This window comes from Gadus macrocephalus, chromosome 14, assembly GCF_031168955.1.
Source record: "Gadus macrocephalus chromosome 14, ASM3116895v1".
NCBI lineage: Eukaryota > Metazoa > Chordata > Actinopteri > Gadiformes > Gadidae > Gadus > Gadus macrocephalus.
This window is the reverse complement of record NC_082395.1, coordinates 23,440,766-23,467,614: the sequence shown is the minus strand read 5'-3', so window position 1 is coordinate 23,467,614 and position 26,849 is coordinate 23,440,766. Positions and strand designations below refer to the sequence as shown.

Below are 26,849 nucleotides of genomic sequence, written 5' to 3'. Positions count from 1 at the left end.
GGGGGGGGGGGGGGTGGAGCGGGGGGTGTAGGGGTTCGTTTGCCTCGCGCTTTCTTTCCAGTCAACACGGCCGCGTCTGGACACCTGCAGCGATGAGGCAGCACAGGTAGCGCCCCCCCCCCCCCCCCCCCCTCCAAGAGACGTCAGTCGCGAGGCACCGAAGCTTTGTTGCAAGTGAAGGAGCATAGAATAACACACGGAGTCGGGCTGTGTCTCTTAGTAACATGTATTAACGAGCTGGCATATAACAGGACTGACGCTTGCATCCGAAAATCCCGCGAAGACTTGGAGACTGACGTGAGAAGACTATTGGATAAAGAAACCCGGCGCGCCCTTCCTCCTTCTCCTTCCCCCCCTCCTCCTCCTCCTCCTCCTCCTCCTCTTCCTCGGTTAATGTTGTCAGTTCGGGCACGCGTGTGTATGTGACTGACAGCCCGCTGGCCGACCTCCTCGCGCCGGACGGGATCACCTGAAAGACTCGCAGGTGCACCAAGTCATGCGCGCGGACCCACGATGGCTCCCCATGGCTACGAGAACGCGAAGGAGCGGGTCGTGATCAACGTTGGAGGATTCTGCCACCAGACGTACCGCAACACCCTCCGCACCCTGCCCGGCACCCGGCTGGCCTTGCTGGCCGAGCCCGACGCCCCGGAACACTTCGACTACGATGCCGAGTCCCGCGAGTTCTTCTTCGACCGCCACCCGGGCGTCTTTGCGCATATCCTCAACTACTACCGCACCGGGAGGCTGCACTGCCCGGCCGATGTGTGCGGGCCGCTGTATGAGGACGAGCTGGCATTCTGGGGCATCGACGAGACGGACGTGGAGCCGTGCTGCTGGATGACCTACCGCCAGCACCGCGAGGCTGAGGAGGCGCTGGACAGCTTCGGCGGGGGGCCCGGGCCGGAGGACGAGGAGGGAGACGGGGCGCCGGAGGGGGGGGAGGACGACCTGGAGAAAGCCAAGAGGCTTGCACTGGGGGGCTCCCCCGCCGGGAAGGGGGAGACGTGGGGACACTGGCAGAAGCGGATGTGGGCACTTTTTGAGGACCCTTACTCGTCTAAATATGCAAAGGTGAGTTCATGTGTGTGTGTGTGTGTGTGTGTGTGTGTGTGTGTGTGTGTGTGTGTGTGTGTGTGTGTGTGTGTGTGTGTGTGTGTGTGTGTGTGTGTGTGTGTGTGTGTTTATGCATGCGTGTGCGCGTGTGTGCGCCTGTGTGTGTGTGTGTGTGTGTGTGTGTGTGTGTGTGTGTGTGTGTGTGTGTGTGTGTGTGTGTGTGTGTGCTGCATGCATGGGGAGATTGCATGCACCAACCCCCATAGCTCATGGGTGAAACTTAATACTCATTAAGTGTGTGAGGGCCTGGAGCAGAGCTCCTCTACCTGCTGCAGGAGCTCCAGGCTGCTCCTCCCCTGCAGCAGACGATGCTCTCCTTAAAGACACCGGGCTCCGCTCTCCTCCTCCATGTTCCTTAGTCTGGTCTGCTGCACCCAGACTCTCATCCAAGCCCCTGAACCCGGTGTGTGTGTGTGTGTGTGTGTGTGTGTGTGTGTGTGTGTGTGTGTGTGTGTGTGTGTGTGTGTGTGTGTGTGTGTTTGTGTGTGTGTCTCTCTCTCTCTCTCTCTCTCTCTCTCTCTCTCTCTCTCTCTCTCTCTCTCTCTCTCTCTCTCTCTCTCTCTCTCTCTCTCTCCCCCCCCTCTCTCTCTCTCTCTCTCTCTCTCTCTCTCTCTCTCTCTCTCTCTCTCTCTCTCTCTCTCTCATACATGGGCTATGCTTTTTGTCCACTCAAGTTATCTGTGTCCGACATGCACACACACACACAATTACTAATTTAAACTTCCAGGTTGTAAATATTTAATGACTCAGTTCTATGTTGTAGTACTTAACCAAACCTCCACACACTCTCAGACATACCTTTCACACGCACACACACACAAATACACACACACACACGCACACGTGTGCATGTGGGTGCGTGTGAACTCCATCCATTAGTAATGCCGATGGTCAGCCCAGAACATTAAAGTGAGCCGGATCTGAATAGAAGGAAGGACGTGCTGTGGTTCTACGGACGGCCGATCTCACCCAGATGACTTCTACACTCGGACTCCCTCTGAACTCCCTCTAACTGCTCTATAGCGATGTGATACTCTTCAACAGTACTTCATTAAACCCCAGGCCAGACATCACTGAACCCAAGACCCTCGAACACATGGTTCCTGGTCTGGGACTAGGCTGGGATCAATGATCCATCATCACCATCACCTAGCCCATCACTAAACCCCTAGCCCATCTCTAAACCCCTAGCCCATCACTAAACCCCTAGCCCATCACTAATCCCCTAGCCCGTCACTAAACCCCTAGCCCATCACTAATCCCCTAGCCCGTCACTAAACCCCTAGCCCATCACTAATCCCCTAGCCCATCACTAAACCCCTAGCCCATCACTAACCCCCTAGCCCTAACTAACCCCTGCCCCATCACTAACCCCCTAACCCCTCACTAAACCCCTAACCCATCACTAAACCCCTACCCCTAACTAAACCCCAAGCCCTAACCAAACCCCTAGCCCATCACTAAACCCCTAGCCCATCACTAAACCCCTAACCCATCACTAAACCCCTAGCCCACCACTAAACCCCTAACCCATCACTAAACCCCTAGCCCACCACTAAACCCCTGGCCAATCACTGAACCCCCAGCCCATCACTAAACCCCTTACCCATCACCAGACCACTCATCACTTGCTAGCCCAGCACGAGTCTGTAAACCACACCAAAAGCAGGAGGCTACTTTCCTTCATTAAATGTGCTCCTGAAAAGTCCCCCTTTCCCCCTGTTGAACCATCTAACACCATCATCAGCAGACCCTCCCCTGGTTAAGAGGACACAGAAGCACCACCAAAAGCACCACCCATACTTAATGCTGTCCCTTTGAGTCCTCCTCTGAATCTAAGGATTTTCTGCTGAGTCATCGACTGGGTTTGCACCTGAAGTGAGTCTCGACAGAGGGCACCGCTAAGACACGCTAAGACACGCTACACACATACAGAGGGCACCTCTAAGACACGCTAAGACACGCTACACACATACAGAGGGCACCGCTAAGACACGCTACACCCACCGCTTAGACACGCTACACACACCCTGAGGAATGCTAAGCCCTCCTCCTGACATGCTGAGAGGATGGTACGACTCGACTCAGTATGCGTGTGTTTATGCGTGCGTGTGTGTGTGTGTGCTGAGAGGATGGTAGGACCTGATCCGGCATGTATGTGTGTGTGTGTGTGTGTGTGTGTGTTGGTCTGTGTGTGTTTGTGTGTTTGTGTGGGGGCTGAGAGGATGGTACGACCTGATCCAGCATGTGTGTGTGTGTGTGTGTGTGTGTGTGTGTGTGTGTGTGTGTGTGTGTGTGTGTGTGTGTGTGTGTGTGTGTGTGTGTTTGTGGGGGCTGAGAGGATGGTACGACCTGATCCAGCATGTGTGTGTGTGTGTGTGTGTGTGTGTGTGTGTGTGTGTGTGTGTGTGTGTGTGTGTGTGTGTGTGTGTGTGTGTGTGTGTGTGTGTGTGTGTGTTTGTGGGGGCTGAGAGGATGGTACGACCTGATCCAGCATGTGTGTGTGTGTGTGTGTGTGTGTGTGTGTGTGTGTGTGTGTGTGTGTGTGTGTGTGTGTGTGTGTGTGTGTGTGTGTGTGTGTGTGTGTGTGTGTGTGTGTGTGTGTGTGTGTGTGTGTGTGTGTGTGTGTGTGTGTGTGTGTGGGCTGAGAGGATGGTAGGCCCGGTCCAGCCCACATTGATTAAAGGATGTTGTGAAACACGTCCCTGGAGGAAAGCTCCTCGGTGGCTACAGAGCAGCCAGAGGTAGCGTAGCCTCACAGAGCTTCACTCATCTGGCTCAGCTAACGTCCTGTTCAAATGTATATCTATAATGTGATAGCTATGAACTTTAACTAATGTTATCTTTTGTGAAGCACTAGTCTTTACATTTACATATTGAAGGGGAGCTGAAGACATCCAGTGGAGAAAACCACAGCTTTGTGCACAATGTGCATATTTATGAGACCTACGTGGACGTGATGGATAGAATAACAAGGAGACGGTGTGTGTGAGTGTGTGTGTGTGTGTGTGTGTGTGTGTGTGTGTGTGTGTGTGTGTGTGTGTGTGTGTGTGTGTGTGTGTGTGTGTGTGTGTGTGTGTGTGTGCGTTTGGTTCACATACCGCATATATATTAACATGTGTATGTGCATGTTTTCTCATAACAACCATGATCAACATTTAACTACCTATCTCTTCCCTACCTCACCCCATACTCCCCCCCTCCTCCTCCTCCCCTTTCTCCTCCGTCTCCTCCTCCTCCTCCTCCTGCTCTTCCTCCTCCCCCTCATTCTCCTTGTTCACCTCCTCCCATACTCCTCCCTCTCCTCCCCTCCTCCTCTCGTCATCCTCCCTCTCCTCCTCCCTCTCCCCCTCCTCCCCTTCCTCCTCCTCTTCCTCCTCCCTCTCATTCTCCTTGTTCACCTCCTCCCATACTCCTCCCTCTCCTCCCCTCCTCCTCTCCTCATCCTCCCTCTCCTCCTCCCTCTCCCCCCTCCTCCTCCTCCCCTTCCTCCTCCTCCTCCTCTTCCTCCTCCCTCTCATTCTCCTTGTTCTCCTCCTCCCATACTCCTCCCTCTCCTCCCCTCCTCCTCTCCTCATCCTCCCTCTCCTCCTCCTCCCTCTCCTCCTCCTCCCTCTCCTCCCTCTCCTCCCTCTCCTCCCCTCCTCCTCCCTCTCCTCCCTCTCCGCCCTCTCCTCCTCCTCCTCCCTCTCCTCCCTCTCCTCCCTCTCCTCCTCCTCCTCCTCCTCCAGAGGGTTGCCCTCTCCTCTCTGTTCTTCATCCTGATCTCCATCACCACCTTCTGCCTGGAAACCCACGAGGCCTTCAACCCCGTCCGCAACGTCACCACTGTGGACCCGGTGGACAACGTGACGCGGACCTCCCTGGAGCCGGAGACGGTGGTGTACCTCACCTACATCGAGGGCGTGTGCGTGCTCTGGTTCACCTTCGAGTTCCTGATGCGAGTCCTCTTCTGCCCCAGCAAGCTGGACTTCATCCGGAACACGCTGAACATCATCGACTTCGTGGCCATCCTGCCCTTCTACCTGGAGCTGGCCCTGAGCGGCCTGTCCTCCAAGGCCGCCAAGGACGTGCTGAGCTTCCTGCGTGTGGTGCGCTTCGTCCGCATCCTGCGCATCTTCAAGCTAACGCGCCACTTTGTGGGGCTGCGCGTGCTCGGCCACACACTGCACGCCAGCACCAACGAGTTCCTGCTGCTCATCATCTTCATGGCGCTGGGCGTGCTGATCTTCGCCACCATGATCTACTACGCCGAGCGCCTGGGCACCGACCCCAATGACCCCGACGCCCCCGAATCACACTTCAAGAACATCCCCATCGGCTTCTGGTGGGCAGTGGTCACCATGACCACGCTGGGCTACGGGGACATGTACCCCCAGACCTGGTCGGGCATGCTGGTGGGGGCTCTGTGCGCGCTGGCCGGGGTGCTCACCATCGCCATGCCCGTGCCCGTCATCGTCAACAACTTCGGGATGTACTACTCGCTGGCCATGGCCAAGCAGAAGCTGCCCAAGAGGAAGAACAAACACATCCCGCGGGCCCTCCAGCCCGGCTCCCCCGACTACTGCCACTCGGGCCGGACCTCGCCCCACGGCAGCCTGCGCAGCGAGCTGGCCGGGCCCCTGGAGGCGGACCCCCCCGACATCCCCACGCCAGGTGGGTCTCTGGACGGAGATGTGATGAACACATGAATAGTCAGTTCATTGGATGTGTGTACATGGTGGGCGTCCCTGGTGTGTTTGCACTGAAACCAGGTCTCCTTCAATGGTGGCACCGAGGCATTGTGCCCGCGCTGGTTTTATCATCCTCACTCCTGTGCCTCCTGTTGTCATGGCTACGGTGTCTTAGCAACACAGGGCAGAATCCTGACCGGCCAAGGTGCGGCAGCAGGCTGTTCTGGCGGTGAAACAACCGGCGCTTTGGTCCTCTGTCGCCGCGGTAACGGACGGTCACCTCAGGGGGTGGTCCCGCCGTGCCACCATTTGTTATTTATCATCCTGCGGCACTGGCAGCCGCACGTAGCGCGTAGCACTTAGCGCGTAGCACGTTGCGCGTAGCCCGTAGCACGCAGCTGCAGTGGTCTATGAACTAGCGTTGTGGTTCCTGTACCTTCAGCCCAAACAGACTGCAGGCTGCAGGGAGCCGGAGAACGTGACGCTGGTTGTGTAACGACCATTAACCGAGTGCTCCCCATAGATTTCACCAGCACAGGGAATGTGCAGGGGAATTACATGTGTGTAGTGTACATGCACACATGCCTACACTAATATTCGCACACACACACACACACACACACACACACACACACACACACACACACACACACACACACACACACACACACACACACACACACACACACACACACACACACACACACACACACAGGGCTGTCTCAGGGATTTACAATATGCATGGTACTGCTCACCACTGCTCAGCTCCCCGTCTCTCTTAAAGAAACACAGATCCATATTTTAGGCTAAAAATATCCAAGATATATTATAGTAATATGCATGTGTCATATTGTGATGGTAATCTAAGAACAATGTGAAAGTGATCTCCTGGCCAGACCCCTCCGTCGGTGTGACCCCTCTGTCGGTGTGACCCCTCTGTCGGTGTGACCCCTCTGTCGGTGTGACCCCTCTGTCGGTGTGACCCCTCTGTCGGTGTGACCCCTCTGTCGGTGTGACCCCTCTGTCAGTGTGACCCCTCTGTCAGTGTGACCCCTCTGTCGCTGTGACCCCTCTGTCGCTGTGACCCCTCTGTCAGTGTGACCCCTCTGTCAGTGTGACCCCTCTGTCGCTGTGACCCTTGACCCCTCTGTCAGTGTGACCCCTCTGTCGGTGTGACCCCTCTGTCGGTGTGACCCTTGACCCCTCTGTCGATGTGCCCCCTCTGTCGGTGTGACCCCTCTGTTGTTGTGACCCGTGACCCCTCTGTCGGTGTGACCCCTCTGTTGTTGTGACCCGTGACCCCTCTGTTAGTGTGACCCCTCTGTCAGTGTGACCCCTCTGTCGCTGTGACCCTTGACCCCTCTGTCAGTGTGACCCCTCTGTCAGTGTGACCCCTCTGTCGGTGTGACCCCTCTGTCGGTGTGACCCTTGACCCCTCTGTCGATGCGCCCCCTCTGTCGGTGTGACCCCTCTGTCGGTGTGACCCCTCTGTCGGTGTGACCCTTGACCCCTCTGTCGATGTGCCCCCTCTGTCGGTGTGACCCCTCTGTTGTTGTGACCCGTGACCCCTCTGTCGGTGTGCCCCTCTGTTGTTGTGACCCGTGACCCCTCTGTCAGTGTGACCCCTCTGTCAGTGTGACCCCTCTGTCGGTGTCACCCCTCTGTCGGTGTGACCCTTGACCCCTCTGTCGATGTGCCCCCTCCGTCGGTGTGACCCCTCTGTCGGTGTGACCCCTCTGTTGTTGTGACCCGTGACCCCTCTGTCGATGCGCCCCCTCTGTCGGTGTGACCCTTGACCCCTCTGTCGGTGTGACCCCTCTCCAGTGGTCCCCACTCCGTACCTGAAGCTGAACGGGGAGACGTCGAAGGCGGCCCTGGCCCACGAGGACTGCCCCGACATCGACCAGGCCATGTCCACGGAGGAGGGCGCCGTCTTCAGCCCCGCCCAGGAACACGCCGACCACCCCTGCTTCCTGCTGCTACCGGCTAGTCCCGCCTCCTCTGGGGGCAGGGCAAAGAGAGGTAGACCCCCGCGTGCACGAGGCCCCCGCACACAGGCCGCCGCTCGCTCTGCTTAACCCGTCAGACGGAGGCTAGCTATCATTCGTGAGGGAAGTTAGGATGGACCCGGTCCCGACACGGTCTGCATCCGGTCTGACCTCGTCTGACCGGGCCTGGACCCGGCCTGGACCCGGCCTGGACCCGGCCAGGGTTCAGGTCCACTCCGTTAGGCCTCATGTCTTTGTGACTAAACCACCTGTTTTCATTCATCTTGAAGGCTGGACACCAGGAGGAGAAGAGCAGGACAGTTCTTAGTTACGTACAGGCAGACAGACAGACAGACAGACAGACAGACAGACAGACAGACGGACGGACGGACGGACGGACGGACTGACGGGCGGGCGGGCGGGCGGGCGGGCGGGCGGGCAGGCAGGCAGGCAGACAGACAGACAGACAGACAGACAGACAGGCAGGCAGGCAGGCAGGCAGGCAGGCAGGCAGGCAGGCAGACAGACAGGCAGGCAGACAGACAGACAGACAGACAGACAGACAGACAGACAGACAGACAGACAGACAGACAGACAGACAGACAGACAGACAGACCGACAGATAGGCAGACTGACCACAGGCAGTGGTCAGCTCTCAGGGAGATGCTGTTCACATATCAGCAATTAATTTTAGGATTTAAAACGCAGATTGAATCCAGTTGATCTTTTTTTGACACTTGTTTAGTTTAAGGCCTTTACTCACCGTCTTATTCATCGGTTTTATTTCCAATGCATTTTATAATCTCTATTCCTGTCACTCTAGTTTCCATCACCTCCACTGACTCCTTCCTCCCCCCAAACTCCCCCCTAGCCCCCGTGCCCCCCTCTCCATCACTGGTTGTCTACAGACAGGCAGCCTAACTTTGCCTTCTTTCTGTTGTTTCTTAGTGGTTGTTATTTTCCCCTCACTCCCGTCGGCCCGTGGTCTTTCTGTTCCTCTCCATGTCCTCCTCCCCCTCTCCCCCTCACTCCCTCCCCCCTCTCCCCCGGGGCTGTGGTCCTGGGTCTAGGCTCAGAGGGTCTTGAGCTCCTAGGCCCCTCCCAGCTGCTATCCTCTGCTGCAGATCGTCTGGTTGGTCCAAGCCAAGTCCTTCATGTGATGCTGGTCGACCAATCAGACGGTCGCAGGTGACCTCTAGCAGTCTAGACGGTGTCAACTGACCCAAGAGAAGTCTCAGGGCAGCTAACCCAATCGGAAGCTCTGAAGTGCTTCTGTACTCCGGATCCTAGCTGTTCACATTCAGCTTTGCTTTTTATGTGTTAACCAATCAGATTAAGGCAACAATAAGCCTCACATCTCCCCTCTCTCTGAAGAAGAGTTAGCGTTAGCATAGCGTACTGGGAGGCTAAGCCAGGATAGCCCGGGTCGCTTCTCCAGGGAAGCCTTCAGCCCCCCAGCTAGGAAGGGTCTCCCCTGCAGGACCGATGTAGCACCTGCAGCCCTGGTGGACCGAGCGACCCTGAGCTCGGCTCTGACCTAGGATCAGGGGGCCTTCCGTTTTATTATCTACAGACAGCAGATTTCACTCATTCACTGTTCCCCTGGGTGATGTGAGTCAGTGGATTCAGAGGGGTCGAGGCTGAAGGCCCAGTTAATTGGTTTGGGGGGGGGGGGGGGGGGGGGGGGGGGGGCTCCTGGGCTTTCCACCTTTGCCTTGCCGTTCCCTCTCAGGGCCGGTACAGTGAGACCCACCAGAAGTCCCTGTGGTGCTATCGACGCCGTGCAATGCAGACATTTAAAACGAGCTGATTGTCTTACCTGCTGCTTGCATATTGCATTTCATTTCATTTCTAGTACTAACACCTCATCAGCCACATAGCAAACACACACACACACACACACACACACACACACACACACACACACACACACACACACACACACACACACACACACACACACACACACACACACACACATACACACACACACACACACACACACACACACTCTCAGACAGAAATGTGCTATAAAGATATCGGAGACAAAGATGGATGGAGAGAAAGGCCTCTTGTAGGCCTCCTCCGAGCCTCCTCTGAGCCTTCTCCAGCTGCCAATAGACCAGCCCAGTGCAAGATGGTCAAATATTTGACCAAACTTCAGACACAGCATCATCTAGATTCTAAGGGTGAAATACCACAAATGGTGCTACACACTGGTGGTTCCACAAGCAAGTCAGTGCATTCACGATGCATTGTGGGAAAAAAATAAACATGACAAGTGGGATAACAATTGCAACCTACAACTTAAATACTCCGAAACTTTGACTCCAGTAAAACCACACGATTACTTCTGTTTGTGTTCCTGTTGTTAAACCACATGGACGCCGTCAGGATTCTGTTGGCTGGAATGTCTACAAGTTCCTCATTCATGGACTCTGCTGTCCTTTTAGAGCGCTGACCCCCCCGCAGCTTCACCTTCACCACTTCCTGTCTGGCACATTGGTACTTCCTGTTTCTGCTTGGGAAGTCTCCCTAAAGCTCTTTCAGCGCTTTTGTTGTTGCCTCAGCGTTTTCTGTCTGTTGGGGCCGAGTTATCTCTGGGACGAGTCGCGTGACGCTATGTTGTCGTCACTTCTGTCTTGCTTTGTCCCCCGAGCCGTGTCCCGCTAGCCCGTCTGTCTCCCTCTCTCTGTCTGTCTCTCTCTGTCTCTCTGTCTGTCCCTCCATCTGTCCGACCCGTCTGTCTCTCTGTCTCTCTCTCTCTCTCTGTCTCTCCGTCTGTCCGGCCCGTCTGTCCGTCCTTGGTTTCTCCTGCTCTGCGGTTTCCTTCTCAGAGCTCCGCCCCTTGAACCTTCCCCTCTGAACAATAGCCCTGCACCCCTTTAATGGCCGGGGGGGGGGGGGGGGGGGGGTCTTTTCTTGGGACTCATTTGTAAGTATGTGTTAGTGTCAGAGTTTCCCCCTGACCCCATCAAACCAGGACAAGGACATGTTCTCTTTGTGTGAGAAGTCATTCTCCAATAGAGGGAAGCTCTCAAGTCTGGGCGCCTTTGTCCGTCTTTCTCTTCCTTGCTCTTTGTCTCTTCACTCTGTTGTCCTTCAATTCTTCGCACTTACCAGCTCCCTGTCTCTCTCTCTCTCTCTCTCTCTCTCTCTCTCTCTCTCTCTCTCTCTCTCTCTCTCTCTCTCTCTCTCTCTCTCTCTCCATCTCTCCTCTCCTATCCTGAGAATGTGACGGGCGTGGTTGATGCAGCCGTGATCTCTGTCCCCACCCTTTCCCAGATGCTTGGGATTTCGACGCTGTCTGATTTAAATACATACCGACTGAAGTTCTGCGTGTGACCTGAAGTCACGACTGGGCCAAGTCCTTCTCCTGCTCTCTCGTACCTGAAGCGAGGATAGACGCAGCCCGCCCTCCTCCATAGACTCCTCCCACATTGGAGCGTCAACAACAGGGTGTTTAGGGTTCCTTGATGGTTCCTCCGGTCCAGATGTTCTGTGAATGTCTCTTGAGAACACGACCGTGTGAGCAGGCTCCGTCGAGTCAGTACAGGAGGAAGACGGGTCAGAGGTTGGAAGGTGGAGCTCCCATTCAGAAGGTCTATGAGGGAGCGCTGAACTGGTTTCAGTGTTAGTGTTGAGTGTGTTACTTCGCAGCCGCAGGCGCGGGTTCTGCTGGTATCTAGCTTATGTTGTCCCCTTCACCATGGCACTAATGCTGTTACGATCGGTACGACCATTGCTTTTCTCTATGTGAATCCTCCTTCTTTGCACACAATCCATGTAGCTATCTGATGATATGGTGTTAAAGATCAATATTGAATATTGAATGAATTTAATATTTTTATTGTTTGTTGTTTGATTCGATCTTTGTTTACTTTAATTTAATTATTTGGTTTTATACATTGTCATTTTGATCAGCAATCATGCGTTGGACAATTAGTGCAATGTCTTTTAATTTAGTCTCTCTTGTTTGTTTTAGTTTTTCATGAGACAATAACATTGTTGTTACTGCCATGGTATGAAGATGAACCAATATTGTTTAATTGATTCACAGATTTTCTTATTTATTTATCATTTATTTATGGTATCACTTTTATCCATGCTTCCAATGTCAATGTAAATGATTATACAATATATATTTTGTATAATCTTTGTATTTTTGTAATTATAATTTTTTTTACCCAAAGATATTCACAAACCACGAGCACCTCATAACGCAAAGAGCCACCACGATGTGCTCTGAACTGAAAAGCTAAAGATCTGAAGCTCTCACAGTATTGGAAATCCAACACATGCACATTGATATGCAACGTGGAACTGAAAGAAAACAAATAAGACCAAAGACCGTCCTAAAATATGCATGAAATAAACTGTTCGTACGAAAGTAGGATTTCTGCTTCTTTTTGTTAATTTAACGAAAGAATCATGCAACTTGAATGCCCCTCCTTCTCCCTCTGTTGAGCTTCTTTGTTTCTTAGCAACCTGTGAGATGACCTTTGACCTTTGGCTCTGAGGTGAAAGGTCGTAGCAGGATCCCGGCGACCGACCAGGGCTGCATGGCGGAATGCATCTGCAGCATGGGCCGATGATGATGATGATGATGATGATGATGATGATATTTACTGACTCATTCCACCGAGGGAAACACAGGTTCATGCATGCTTTGCCAGAGCATTCTCCGTAAGATGTTTGGCACTCGCCACCACCTCCACCCCCACACCTCACCCCCCAACCCGTAGGACCTCTGTCAGACACCTTCACGTTCGCAGGCTTGATATACGGTAGAAGTTCCCCCACAACAACCTGAGATGGAGGCGGAGAACAATCAGGAGCAACATCTGTAGTTCTGCACATTGGACACGTTTCAGAGGACACTCAAACACCCTCACACACATTCACATGCCAACCTCAGCTCCATGCTTTATCTCGGTCAGAGATACTATGTTGTGTACTATATGTTTACTATTTGTAACTCTAGTTCTGTTTGACCATGAAGTAAGATCAGTCAGATCATATATCATCATATACCCAGCGTGTTGTGGCTCAGGTCCCATCTCTCGCTGAGGGCTGACCTCTCCTCTCCTCCTCTCCTTCTCTCCCCTCTTCTCCTCTCCCCCTCTCCCCCTCTCCCCTCTCCTCCTCCCCCTCTCCTCCTCTCCTCCCCTCCTCTCCTCCTCTCCTCCCCTCCTCTCCTCCCCTCCTCTCCTCCTCTCCTCCCCCTCTCTCCCCCTCTCCTCCTCCCCCTCTCCCCTCATCCTCTCTTCCTCTCCTCCTCTCCTCCCCTCCTCTCCTCCCCTCTCCCCGCATCCTCTCCTCCTCTCCTCCTCTCCCCCTCTCCTCCCCTCCTCTCCTCCCCTCCTCTCCTCCCCCCCTCCCCCTCTCCTCCTCCCCCTCCCTCCTCATCCTCTCCTCCTCTCCTCTCCTCCTCTCCTCCCCTCCTCTCCTCCCCTCTCCCCGCATCCTCTCCTCCCCTCTCCCCGCATCCTCTCCTCCTCTCCTCCTCTCCCCCTCTCCTCCCCTCCTCTCCCCCTCTCCTCCCCTCCTCTCCTCTTCTCCCCCTCTCCTCCTCCCCCTCTCCCCATCTCCTCTCCTCCTCTCGCCCTCCTCTCCTCCTCTCTTCCCCCCGTCCTCTCTTCCCCTCTCCTCCTGTCCTCCCCGCCTCCCTTCTCCTCTCCACCTCTCCTCCTCTCCTCCTCTCCTCCTCTCCTCCTCTCCTCCCCCAGGCTCTAAGCGGCGGGGGCGGACCAAACGGGAGAAGCAGTCTGTGTGTGTGATGAACCAGGGCGTGCCCACCACCCTCTGTCGCGGCCACACCCTGCCCTCCCCCCCTCCCAAAGCGCCGTAGTGGGGGCATGAAGTAAGTCTGGGGGGGGGCAACGGACCCCGTAGGAGCCCCCCCCTGTGGGTCTCTCCCCGTGTGTGTGTGTCCGTCGCTGTGTGCCATCTAAAACTCATTTGCATAACGGGCCAAGAGGCCGCGCGCCGAACAAAAATGAAATATGAATATGGACAAACAGGGATTTACAATACATAATATGGATGATATTCAAGCATCGGTAAAAGATATAAGCAATGACTGACAGAGTGTTACTGCTGGCCTGGACCGTGTTGCTCACACTAGTGTGTAACAGCCGGACACATGGAGGTGTGTATGTGGGGGTGCAGATGGAATTCTGTTTGTGTGTGTGAGTGCCTTTGTTTGTGTGCGATTTCTGTTTGCATGGGTGTGTTTGTGTCTGTGTGTGGGTGTCTATGGGTTAATGTGTGTGTATGCGTGTGCATGTACGTGTATGTGTGTACACAATCAACCCTCAAGCTCCATCTCTGCCCGGACGCTGTGTCTGTCCTCGTTGTGAGAGGCCGAGTGTGATGTTCCATCCTGTCTGTTGGCATGGAGCCGGCCCTCCAGTACCTCCTGTGGAACGCAGCCGGCGCGCCGTTGGCTAGTTCTTCTAAAACAAGGGGATATAGGGGCCTGGGGGAGGAGCGCTGTGATTGGTCGGTTTCAGGGTAGCATGGGGTCTTTTTGAAACTATCACAATGTATGCGTCGATAGACTTTCCTCTATTAGCATGGTTATTTATAAATTATGTACATTTATACTTTACACAAAATGTAATATTTACATTTTATTGGAAGAATGTCACCTCTGTGTTTGTTTTGTAAGTGTCCTATGTCCCCCACTAGACGTAGGACTGAAGGACCAGCTGTTTAGCGAGTACGTTGTGCCATATTCAATCTTTACCCACGAGGAGAAGCTGCTCTGACCAGATCAGGCAGTCCTTGAGATGGTCAGGGTGGACTCTCCTCTCTCTTGTGCATGATGTCAGGTGATGTGTCTATGCAAGGTATGATTCATGAGTTAGCTTTAAGTGAGTGTTTGAGTGTTCTTGAATTGCATTACTGCTTGATCTGACTGAGAACACTTCACATTGGAGCCAGAGGCGAGATGCCCACGGAGGAGTCTAGGGCTAACAGCAATATCACCACAAACAAGGTTTTTATATGACCTATTTAATATGGATTCATATTTTCATGAATTAACATTTGGTATTCCTGGTAAGGGCAGGTTTGCTTTTTTTAGCTCTTTATCGATCTATCTTTCTGTCGATCTACCTATCTATCTTTCCATCGATCTAAAAATCTATCCATCTTCCTTTCTATCAATATTTATATCTATCTATCTAGCGATACTAATCTCCGCTTTGCTCTTAAATTATAATTTCGAGTTTAATTGTATTTTCCCTGAAGAAGCCCGATCACATCTGTTGAAACAAAAGAATCACGGACGCATGTCTGGTTATGATTGCTGAGGCAATTGTGTCTCATTTATTTTGTGTGTTGTAGTTTTACAATTGAAATTGAAATTAACAATTGAAATGAAAAATAAAGTATGCATCTATATTGTTGTTTATACACGTTGTCCTCTATTCTGTGACCCCCTAAGGATCAGTGTTACCTCCTAAATCCTTGTGGATTGTGAAGGTGAGGTGTGTTTGTTCAACTCGCTGGACCCTCTCTCTCCTAGCAGACACTTGAGGAGAAAATGTCCCGGCCAACAGTAGTGTCAGGTCTAATGCTGAGGACAAAAGGTTTCACTAGGATGCTGGCATTTAGGATCATGATGCCAGTCCTGTCCTAGGCGTGTGTATGTGAGAGAGAGGGAGAGAGAGAGGGAAAGAGAGAGAGAAAGAGAAAGAGAGAGATGCGAAGGGAGACAGAGGGAGTAAAGAAAAGAGGGAAGAGGTAAGAAAGGAGGCATGAAAGAAAGTTTTTATCACTAAGAGTTGGTGAAGCAGCCACCTAGTTTGGTCAGGTTACCATGACTACACACCGAGCCAAGGACGCACGATTCAGAGGACCCACTAGCCAGCACCTCATTTATTTATTATCTATTTATTTATTATTATTAAGTTACTTGCCTATTTAATTATTTGTATTTATATATATTTTGGACTTTATATATATGCATTTATAGATAATTTGTATATATGTATTTATTTATTTACTTATGCATTTATTTATTTATTTTCATCAACTCAGAGGTATTTAAAACTCTTATGAATGGACTGGATTCTGCTAAAATGGTCTGCTTGGAGGAGTATAGGATTAATGATTAAATTAGGGTAAAATAAAGTAAGATGGACCTTACGTTATGGACATTACAGGTCATGATGTTGGAGAACAGCTGCTTTGGAATAGTTTAATAGACAGGAAGGATGAATAAAGCAACAAGCTTCTACAACAGCATTACAACTGCAAAATGTGGTTTCACGTTGGCTTAAACTTTGTAGATCTGTAGAACAGTACATGCTAAGATACAGATGATAGACAAAGACACATTACAGAAGCTACTCTATGAAGCCCAGTTACCATAACTACCTTCTGATGCTCAACAAACTGAAGCTCTAAAATCAAAAGGGACACCAGCATCAAGCTGTTGTGTTTATATTCTCATCATCTTCTCATCCAACACGTTCATCGGTACAACGACAATCACAACACTTATCTTACACCAGCCACCAGGACACGCCCCCCAGCCCCATGACCCCGCCCACACCCACCTCCTGAACCCCCCACCGACATGACCCGCCCCCTACCTCCATGACCACGCCCATGATGCACCCCACCCCCATGACCCATTAACCCCACCCCTCCTCAGACCCCGCCCCCTGACCCCGCCCCTCCTCAGACCCCGCCCCCTGACCCCGCCCCCCTCAGACCCCGTGGTGCACTGAGAGGCGGTTCAGGGCGTCGCCCACGATGTCCAGCTCGTGCCGGAGGTCCTCCACCACGGAGGTGATGCTGCTGGTGTCCTTCAGCACGTCCACGCTCTGCGTGTACGGGTTGTAGCGCACCGTGAATGGCCGCCGGATCGTCTTGGCAAACTCCCTAAGGAGACACATTAACATTTACATTAACAATTACATATAGGGCGTTTAGCACACGCTTTTATCCAAAGATACTTACAATAAGTGTAAGGGATCATATATCAACCAAGTGCTAAGCTTTAAAGGCACCCAGTGCAACTTTCGAGGCTTAAAAATAAACATTCAATTTCTAGTCTTTTTTACACGTAGTAAGTTTCAATAACTCCATACCATTACATACCGACATTTAAGCAGCAAAGATGAGACGTCGTTGTGTGGTGAGAACTGATACAAAATCGATAACAACAACAATGCCGCCATTTTCTTTATTTTTTGTAACCTACAATAAATAAAGCAGGCTTCCAGTCAATGGAAAAATGGCTTCTCCCCACCGGCGATTGTTGTTGTTTACGATTTTCTATCAGTTCTCACCACACAACGACGTCTCGTCTTTGCTCCTTGAATGTCGATATGTAATGGTATGGAGTTTAAGTTTTGAAACTTACTACGTGTAAAAAAGACTAGAAATTGAATGTTTATTTTTCATTGAATGTTTACATAAAGTTGCACTGGGTGCCTTTAACAATCATTAGGTTAACCCATTCCCTGTATACAACACAGACAGCTAGGATAAGATGATACACAATGCCAAGTACTATTTTATGTGCAAAGATTTACAACACACAATAAGTGCGTACATTAAGTGCCAGACATGGGACCATATGGGAGAGACGTTATTCAAGTCTTTCTGACACAAGATCTAGTATATTGGAAACCAGACGGCGTGTTTGGATCAAACCGGATCTTCATCGGGTGCTGGTTGAGATCTAATGGGATCAAAACACTGTTTTCCTTTTGATTGGTTGAACAAAACACTGATCTTCTTCTGATTGGTTGTTCTAAACCCAGATCTCCTTTTGATTGGTTGATCTTAACCCTGATCCCCTTCTGATTGGATGAAACTAAAGTCCTTGGTAGGAGTAGCAGGCTACGGACTCTCCTGGGTCTACCTCACATGAGCTTCACTAGGACAGTGAGGTGAAGGTCATTCTGAGTTCTTCAGGGTGTCGTGGTGTCACCACCATCTGGAAGGCACGCTGCTCACCTCATCTTCGCCTTGGCCTCCTCAAAGCTCTCGGACACAAAGTATACGTCTTGGAAGGTGGTGATGATGCACTCCTGGTTGCAGGTCACCGCGGGGTCGAAGGTCAGGATGTGAGCGTTTTCAGAGAGCGCATGCTGAGGCAGAAACAGAGTCCACCCCGACCAGTTAACATCCATTACACACTCATTATATTATTGTATTATTATAAATGTGTGCTCAGTCGTATATTTATATATTGAAATGAAAAGTTGTTCATTTACCCTTTTTCAGTGGCTTATAATAATTAGTATATATTTGTTTCTTTCTCCATTATTGTATTATAATGATGGGGAGTTAAACAATACAGATGCTTAATCATAATGTACCAAACTCAGCCTCAACTGCACATTAGCTTCAGCTGCCTTTGTTTTATCCTGAGGCCCTCGTCAACCTTTAGAGGGCAGCAGACGCCCTTCTGTTCACTGCTGTGTGCGATGCTCTGTACGCTCAGTCTGTTCACTGGTGCTCTGTGAGCCCAGTCTGTTCACTGGTTTAGGCGGTGCTCTCTGGTCTGAGTCTCAGGCGGCTCACCTTCAGCTCGCTGATGGAGGACAGCAGGCCGGCGCCGTACGCCCTCAGCCTGCCTTCCTGTTTACAGAGACCGAACTCCACCGTGAAGAAGTAACACTGCAGGAGAGGGAGGAGGGGGGCACAGGACATAAGTTAGTGACCGAGGAGGAGGCGTGGGTTTGGTCGCAGGTCATTTAGCACAAGGTTTCATCCCAGGCTCCTTAGCCGTCAAGAACAGTTCATTAAAGTGTGCAGTGTACAGTTTATTAGAGTATACATTTTATTCGAGTGTACAGTGTAGAAAGAGTGTACAGTGTAGAAAGAGTGTACAGTGTAGAAAGAGTGTACAGTGTAGAAAGAGTGTACAGTGTAAAATAAGTGCACACTTGACGATAACTACAGTGTAAAGAGTCTAGCGTATAAACTGTGTAAAGTTAGTCATTCGGGCATAGTGTACACTTTAGACTGAGTGTGCAGTGAACAAAGTGTAAAGTGTTTAGGATAGTGAGCAGTGAAGACAGTGTAGAGTGAACCATGAGTGTACAGTGACCAATAAGTGGAGAGTGCTCAGAAGATGTGTGCAGTGAAGACAGTGGAAAGTGACCAATGAGGGGACAGTGTTGAGGACAGTGTGGACAGTGAGTGATGTCATCAGTGGGGGGTCCGCACCGTGGCCAGTTTCTGCACAGCCTCGTCGGAGGCCCCCAGTGAGGCCAGTCCGATTTCCTGGGAGAACTGGGCGAAGCTCGGCTCGGCCAGCAGGGGGACGTGGCCCAGCAGCTCATGGCACGTGTCTCTGTGGGCAGACACACACACGGCACACACACAAAAACACACACAAACGCACACAAACACACAGACAAACACACACAGTCACACACACACACACACGCACACGCAAACACACGCACGCGCACATGCACCCACACATGCCCACACACACAAGGGATCATATATCATATATTCAAAACTTGAAATTGGTATCTGTGTGAACCTGAGCAGGTGTCAGCACTCAGGGAGTGTTTGTATTTATGTGCCTGCTTTGTGGTTAGTAGGGAGAGACCAGGGAGCAGAGAGAGAGAGAGATCCAACGCGTTCCCCACCAAAGATCGCAGGTCGCGGATCGCAGAACGCGAGGACTCTCCTGGACGTTAATTTCAATTTTAGTTTCAAGTCTCTGTTTTGTTTTGCTACGCTTCCAAATAAAGACGCTCCCAGTGAGGGAAGACGAACTGTGGCCTCCGTGCGCTCTCTGACCTTGTTACAGTTTAGTTTGGTGTATATCTGTGTGTGTGTGTGTCCTCCCCGTGTGTGTGGTTACTCACGGCTCCGGGGTGTACAGGGGGTCCACGCTGTGCCGGACGTACTGGGTGCAGTGGAAGACCCTGAAGGCCAGGCCGGCCAGGAAGTCCCTGGGGGAGAGGTACCCCGCCACCGGCCGGATGGTGAACCCCGAGCGCTCTGGGGCACGGGACACGGACACACACGTCAACACAGCGCACATACTAACACAGATCCACACCCTTAAACACAGACACACGCGTCAACACATACAGATGCGCACGCTTAAACACTGACGCACACACATCAACACAGACAGACGCACACGTCAACATGGACACATACGAGTCAACACAGACGCACGCGTCAACACAGACGCACGCGTCAACACACACAGCGCACACGCGTCAACACACAGCGCAGAAAGGTCAACACAGACGCACACACGTCAACACACAGACGCACACAGCGCATACATTGAACTCAACACACGCAGCACACACACAGGGGCAGGCATCACGGCCCACTCAGACGCACACACCTAAACACACTCAGACACACGCATGTAAACACACAGACATACCCACGTAAACACACAGACACATTCATGTAAACACACACAGATGCATTCGCGTAAACACACAGCACACACACGTCAACACGCGTCACATAGAGACACGCACACGCCAACAGTAACACACACAGCGCACACACAGGGGCCGGCATCAACACACGCAATATATTCTCACATCCATAGAGAACAGGAACCACTTTTTCTTAATCTGTTGTACGTCAATGTACGTTTATGTTTCTATTTTGCAATAGCAGTCACAATTTTGCATATTAAACTTAAAAATAAATGTACCCAACACATATATATATGTATATATGTATATATACATATATATATGTTGTATATGTATTTATAGGTTTATGAAAACTAGTCTAAATCCTTGTGCTCTACCCTAAACCCAGGTCTGGCCTGTCTATTTATCGGTAGGACCTTCCCAGTCGTACCCTTGAGGAAGCGGGAGATGTCCTCCAGCTGGGGGATGTTGTCCTCCCTGTAGTTGCAGTACTTGGTCAGCAGGGGGAGGTTATTCAGGTACTCTCTGCAGGCGTGGCTGGGGTACAGTTTGTTGAGCTCCCTGAACACCACCCCCCACGTCCGCACCTCCTCCTCCGTGAACTCGATGCGCGGGATCGGTTCTCCGCTGGAACGGGAACACGAGTGTTCAAATTAAACAGGACTTTGGTGGGAAGAAGGAATATGATAGTAGAGTGCTACATGGTCACGTGTATCCTGATATCAACAAGTTATTTCATATATTGCACATTTCCCACTGATGCCAGCTGAAGGTTAGCTACTTACTGTTTGTAGCACATGGCCAGATCAGCGAAAAATTTCCGTCGCTGACGATACAGATTGTCTTTGAAACCCTGTGAAAGAAAAATCCCAAAAGTCAGTCACTTGTTAATTATAATGAGGCAGGGTAGGTATTAGGGGTAAGGAAGGGTGTAGATGGTGGAGCTACCCTCCGAGCCCCTCCACGTGGAGGTACGTACCGGGTGGTCTGCATCCAGCTCGGATCCGTACATCAGCACCCGGTTGGCACACAGATCCAGATCGGAGATCTTCTGGGGGAACCAGGGGATGTCCTCTGTTTCTGAAACCGGGTGTAGCACAGTGTTTAGAACGGTGTGTATTGTAGTGTGTATCACTATGTGTAGTAGTGTGTATTGTAGAGCATATCTCAGTGCGTGTCAGTGTGCGTATCGCTGTGTGTATTAGTGTGTATTGCAGTGTGTATTGTAGTGCATATCATAATGCCTATCACAGTGGGTAGAAGTGTGTATTACAGTGTGTACTACATTGTTTAGTACAGTGTGTATCACAGTGTGCATTGTAGTGGGTATGACAGTATGTATCACAGTGTTGATTCCAGTGTGTATTGAGGTGTGCCTCACAGTGTGTTTCGCAGTGTGTAGTCCAGTGTGTATCACAGTGTGTAGTTCAGTGTGCATTACCACGGTGATCACTGTGTTTGGAGATATTAAGGCATTTATCGTAAACAATGATTTGGCCTTGTCTCAAGCTCATCAGCCTTCCCTGAGCCAGGCGGTCTGAGGTGGTCAACAGGGTGAATCATATAATTTTTTACCTTCCTCCAGCACGGCGCTTTCGTCCGGCGGGTCCATCTCAACAATGTTGGTGTGTTTCCGCAGTAAGTGGGTCAGCTCCTTGAGCTGCTCGTTGTTGCTGTCGCAATCCACAAAGATCTCAAAGTCTGAATTCCTGCGCTTGGATTTGCGGGACTCGATGTGGACCAGGTTGACGTGTTTGTCCTGCACAGATGTGACACAAAACATGCATGTAGCGGCGGCCTGGGGCTGGGGGACGGCGGAGCGGCTGACAGATATGAGTGACGACGGCTCGACTCCGGGGGATTGTCACATGGAGTTGGAGGAGATGGAATGGATGAGTTTAACATTTGCGTAATTACTTGGAACAGTTTGAGCGCCTTCACCAGGCCCCCGACCTCGTTCTTCAGGGAGAACACGATGGCCGCCCGGCCCTTGGCGGAGCTGTTGGGGCAGTCTGGGGAGGGGCTCCGCGTCTTGTTGTCTTTGTTTTCCTCGATTTTACCGAACGTCACTTTGTTTATCTGGGAGAGAGGAACGGGATTAGGCCGTACACAGGATGAAGGTGTCAGAAACAGATCAGATGCACGGTTTCCGTATAAAGAAAGGAAAACACACAAGGGGATAACTAGCATTTGCAAAGTACATTTGTTAGTTTACATTTCTTGTTGTAAAAACACATTTCAGCTGCTGTTCAAAGAAATTAAATTTAAGGGCAAGAGTTCAGTACAAAATTAAAGATCGGGTTCTTACTCTGTCGGAACAAAATAAATGCAAAGATGACCTTTTCCATTGTATAAAACAATCACAATAATATCTTAATGTATCATTTTTTTTATATATTTGTAGGATCTTTTCATGTCTTTGTGAGGAGGACAGTGGGTCAAAGAAGACAGGGAATTACTAATAGCATCAGACCACCGGTGACATCGAACCCGGGTCGCTACGAGACCCATCACCTCTGTGGTCTGAGCCCGGAGGCACCGTCACTAACACACGACCAGACCCTCATACACCTCAAGTTATTCAAATAGAAAATAAGCATGCAGCTCTCCGCTCCCCGCGGCCAGGAGTGGAACCACGTGACGCTAATCCCCTCTGGAGAACGGCTTTCCAGCCCCACGGTCGTGCCAGCCCCAGGGTGCTTGACCCGCCAGCCCCCAGGGTCTGCGCGTGCCTCCTCAGGCCGGTTCCTCTCCTGCATGGACCGAGGTGTGCGTGGCCATCTCATTGAAGAAGGAGGCAGCTTTAATGATAGTGTCCCTCTAATCCCGGTGGCCGACGAGGGATTAGACCTGGGTGTTAGCAACAACACCTGGGCTGCATTCCGTTCTCAGCCGGTTGACGTACACGATGTCTGAAGTGAACCATGAGGGGTTCGATCGATGGACGGAATTTTTATGGAAATGAATTAGCCAAATCTTTTGATCAGTTCCTTCTTGCATTTTAGGTAAAAAAAAAGAAATCAGCATAGTCAAAGGGATAAGATTGTTATGCATATTATTACACAATAACAATACATCAATTTCAGGGATGATTAGTGTTTGGTAACCTATTTCACAGAGCAAAATGATTATTGGATGGACCCTCATCCAGATTTAGGTGGCTCAGCCTGTGAGTCACACACGGACGTCCACAGCCCGGTTGGTGCAATGAAACAACAGACCGGCTACTATAGTCACCAGTCTTCAACCACGGGTACCACTCCAAAAGAGTAAAAGTCACTCCTCACATGATCTGATTTCAAACAAGAAGAGAATAAACCAAGAACATGACTCAATCATTTTGTCCCTAATTCCATTTAGTCCCGCGTGTCCAGGGGTCAGAGTGGAGTCCTAAAGGAACCAAACACCAGCCCCGAGGCCCCCCGGCTCCTCACCTCGTTGTGGATCTGCTTGTCTTCGTACCCCGTGTTCACCGAGTCGAAGGACCGGCCCCGCCGGGGCAGGGGCCCCTCCGGCTTCTGAGGGAACATGGCCGCTGGACGGACCTGATGGAAGGAGACTGGAGATGAGGAAGCTGAGGAACTGAGGGGAGACACGCGTCGGAGGGTCTGAGCGCTGGCCGAGCGTGGATCTGTGGGGCTCTGGATTGATCGTCTAGTTTGCGAGGCAGCGAATCACGCTGTGCTATTTATCAGTCCAAGGTGGGGGGGGCGGAGGTGTAGTGAGGAGGGAGTAAAGCGCCTGGGAAGGGAAGGGTGAGAGAGAGGGAGAGAGAGAGAGGGGGGAGAAAGCCGGCGAGGGAGGAGGAGGAGGGGGGAGGAGGAGGGTGCATACACCTCACGCAGGGGGAGATTAGGAAGAGGGTCATGATTAGCATCATGTCTGCAGAATCACATGGCCTGACACACACACACACACACACACACACACACACAGAAGCGCAGACACACACAATAACACAAAGAAGTGTGCACATACACACACATGCACACACATACACACAAACACGTACACACACATCACACAAACATGTACAGACACACACACAAACACACACACATGTGCACACACACTGATGGTTAATGGTTGTGCAGACAGGTATCTATCCATTCTGGATTTTTTTTCTCTACCGAATCCCTCCTCCCCATCCCAACTCTTCCACATCCTGTTCTCCAAAGCTATCCGTCTCTCACCCTTGTTCTCTCTCACCCCTCATTATGCCGTTTATAGAAACCTGATTGTGTGAGCGCTGAGCGACGACCAGAGAATAGGCTGCAGAATCAACAGAGAGGAAGGTCAGTCGGAAGCTACAAAACCTACAGGTCCATCTCTGGAGGCTGAGTGCAGTCAGCTGGAGACAGCAGCAACACTAACCTGAGTTCACCCTGGTGCTGGTGAACACTGGTCTGAGACAGAAGTCCCATTTGGTAAATGGTAAATGGACTGCAGTTATACAGCACTTTACTAACCAGTGGCTACTCAAAGCGCTTTGCAATATTGCCTAACATTCAGCCATTCAAGCACACATGAATGGCTGAGTCAACAACGCAGGGCGACAGCCAGCTCGTCAGGAGCAGTTAGGATGAGGTGCCTTGCTCAGGGACACCTTGCTCTACCTCCCGACCCTGAGTTCACCCTGGTGCTGGTGAACCCTGTTCTCCCGGCCGTGCTGAGGCGTGTTCTGGGGCGTCTCTCCTTGGTGGGCTGGGAAGTTGAACAGATTCAAGCATTTCCACAGATGCTTTGTATATCCACACAGATGTGGTGATCCAGTGTTAAACTTGTATCCCCCCGCCCCAGCACTCACAGCTGATCCTTTGCAGCAGTACGAGTTGTTCCACGTCCATATAGTCGTCTTCATCTTGCTGCATTACGACCTCCAGAGCATTGGGTCTTCATGTCTCCTGGCTCATTAACAGTGTTGGGAACGTTACTTTAAAAAAGTAATTAGTTATAGTTACTCACTACTTGTTCCAAAAAGTAACTGAGTTAGTAACTGAATTACTCTATATTACTCATATTGAGTCAAACATATAAAAAAAACAACGAAAGACGACAGTTCAAACCGTAGCCTATTTGGAGCGGCGTTTCTGGACAAGACCGGGTCGAAAATGATTAACCAGCTGATCAACTGTAAATATCATCTGATCGCGCGACTATAACCATGACAACAACTGTTTATCAAAATAATTTCAGTGTGGAACGTGGATGCAAAACATTCTGAAAACGATAGTGTGGACGGAGATCATTTTCATTGCGGATGTGCGTTTTTACATTTACCCTGGTTAGTGTGGATGGGGCCTGGATTTCAATTTGCTTGGTTGCAAAGGCTGTGGAACATCTGCCAGATACTACAGTAAATGCCAACTTTTCATCGGATTGCTCCGGACTCGCCATTTCTGCTGCTTCATCTAATCGGTTTTGCGTGTGCGTTTGCGTGTGTGTGTCGCGCGTGTCCTGATTTGTGTGTAAAAAACACTGGCTCCGATTGGCTACCATGAAACATGACTCTGCCTTAGCCAATCATAATCGCTTATCTCGTTGTTAATCCACCCCGGTCTCCTCACTAGTTTGTGTTTGGAGCCAGGGGTGCGTTTGGATTTTGTAGTTTATTCAATCATTTCATAGTAACGCACAGTGGTGGGTAGAGTAGCCTACTGAAAATCTATACTCAAGTAAAAGTAAATATTCCAATTGGAAAACCTACTTGAGTAAGAGTAAAAAAGTACTTTGTTGTAAAGTTACTCAAATTACAAGTTACTTTAAATTTTTGTATTGGAGTGCTTGGATCAATGAAAAATACATACGCCTCGTGCCCACTGCACCGTCAGTCAACGGACGTAGGAAGGCGTGGCTGACGGATGGGGGAGTAGTCTTTGAAGAGGCAACCGTCAGCCAATCAAATCGCTTCGCCGGGTTCTTCCCGCTTCTTCCTGCTTGTTGCGAGGCAAGATGACCCGCTTTCCCGCTTTCCAGTATCGTCAGAGCCCGAGTCGCGTCACAGTGCTTAAATTTGCATACGCGATCTGATTGGATGACGGATCCGTCGCGGCCGAAAAAGTTGAACATTTTTCAACTTTTTGACGGTGGCGAACGCTCCAAGTCAACGGACGGATCCACAATGCATTGCGCGACCGTCCCCATTCAAAGTCAATGGGCAACGGACAACTGACGGAGGTAGTGGGCACGGGGCGTCGACTCGTCTCCTCGGCTATGGAATTGCAACAATGTTGCAACCTAGGGAGGGTGCGTCGCTAACGTGTACGCTTGTAGAGTCAATGAAGATAATGTCTTTATCAAAATACTCATTTTAATGAAGGCACAATGGAAAATGTAATTGAGTAAAGAGTAGAATTTTAAATCAAATATTTACTTGAGTAAGAGGAAAATTACAGACTTAAAAAAGGAACGTGAAAAGCACTCGTTACCCGAAAAATTTACTTTTTTACTCATTTGCGTTACTTGTAATGCATACCCACCACTGGTAACGCACTGCATTTTTCGTATAGTAACGGTAACGGCGGAAATAGTAATTAGTTAGATACCCCGTTACTGAAAAAATAACGGTATACGTAACGGCGTTCTTTTAAACGGCGTTATTACCAACACTGCTCATTAATTAAACTAGCAGCCTACCTCCCGACCCTGAGTTCACCCTGGTGCTGGTGAACCCT

At 50.8% G+C, this 26,849-nt stretch overlaps 2 protein-coding genes across 2 annotated transcripts; one reads left to right on the top strand and one right to left on the bottom strand.

Annotated features, from left to right (window-relative positions):
- The first annotated feature begins 130 nt into the window (after positions 1-130).
- On the top strand, positions 131-15,197 carry LOC132472340 (potassium voltage-gated channel subfamily C member 1-like). Its single transcript, XM_060071922.1, has 4 exons — positions 131-1,074; positions 4,848-5,772; positions 7,614-7,811; positions 13,507-15,197. Exons 1-4 carry the CDS (start codon positions 514-516, stop codon positions 13,626-13,628), a joined length of 1,806 nt encoding a protein of 601 aa, XP_059927905.1. The 5' UTR covers positions 131-513; the 3' UTR covers positions 13,629-15,197.
- Positions 15,198-16,474: 1,277 nt separating this feature from the next.
- Positions 16,475-25,965, bottom strand: LOC132472059 (tryptophan 5-hydroxylase 1-like). The gene is made up of 11 exons (XM_060071483.1): positions 23,610-25,965; positions 22,093-22,254; positions 21,751-21,934; positions 21,155-21,255; positions 20,961-21,028; positions 20,606-20,802; positions 19,633-19,768; positions 18,977-19,103; positions 18,329-18,424; positions 17,759-17,892; positions 16,475-16,675 (listed from the first exon to the last, which is right to left on the bottom strand). The coding sequence occupies exons 1-11, from the start codon at positions 23,703-23,705 to the stop codon at positions 16,501-16,503; spliced, it is 1,476 nt and encodes a 491-aa protein (XP_059927466.1). The 5' UTR covers positions 23,706-25,965; the 3' UTR covers positions 16,475-16,500.
- Positions 25,966-26,849: the final 884 nt, after the last annotated feature.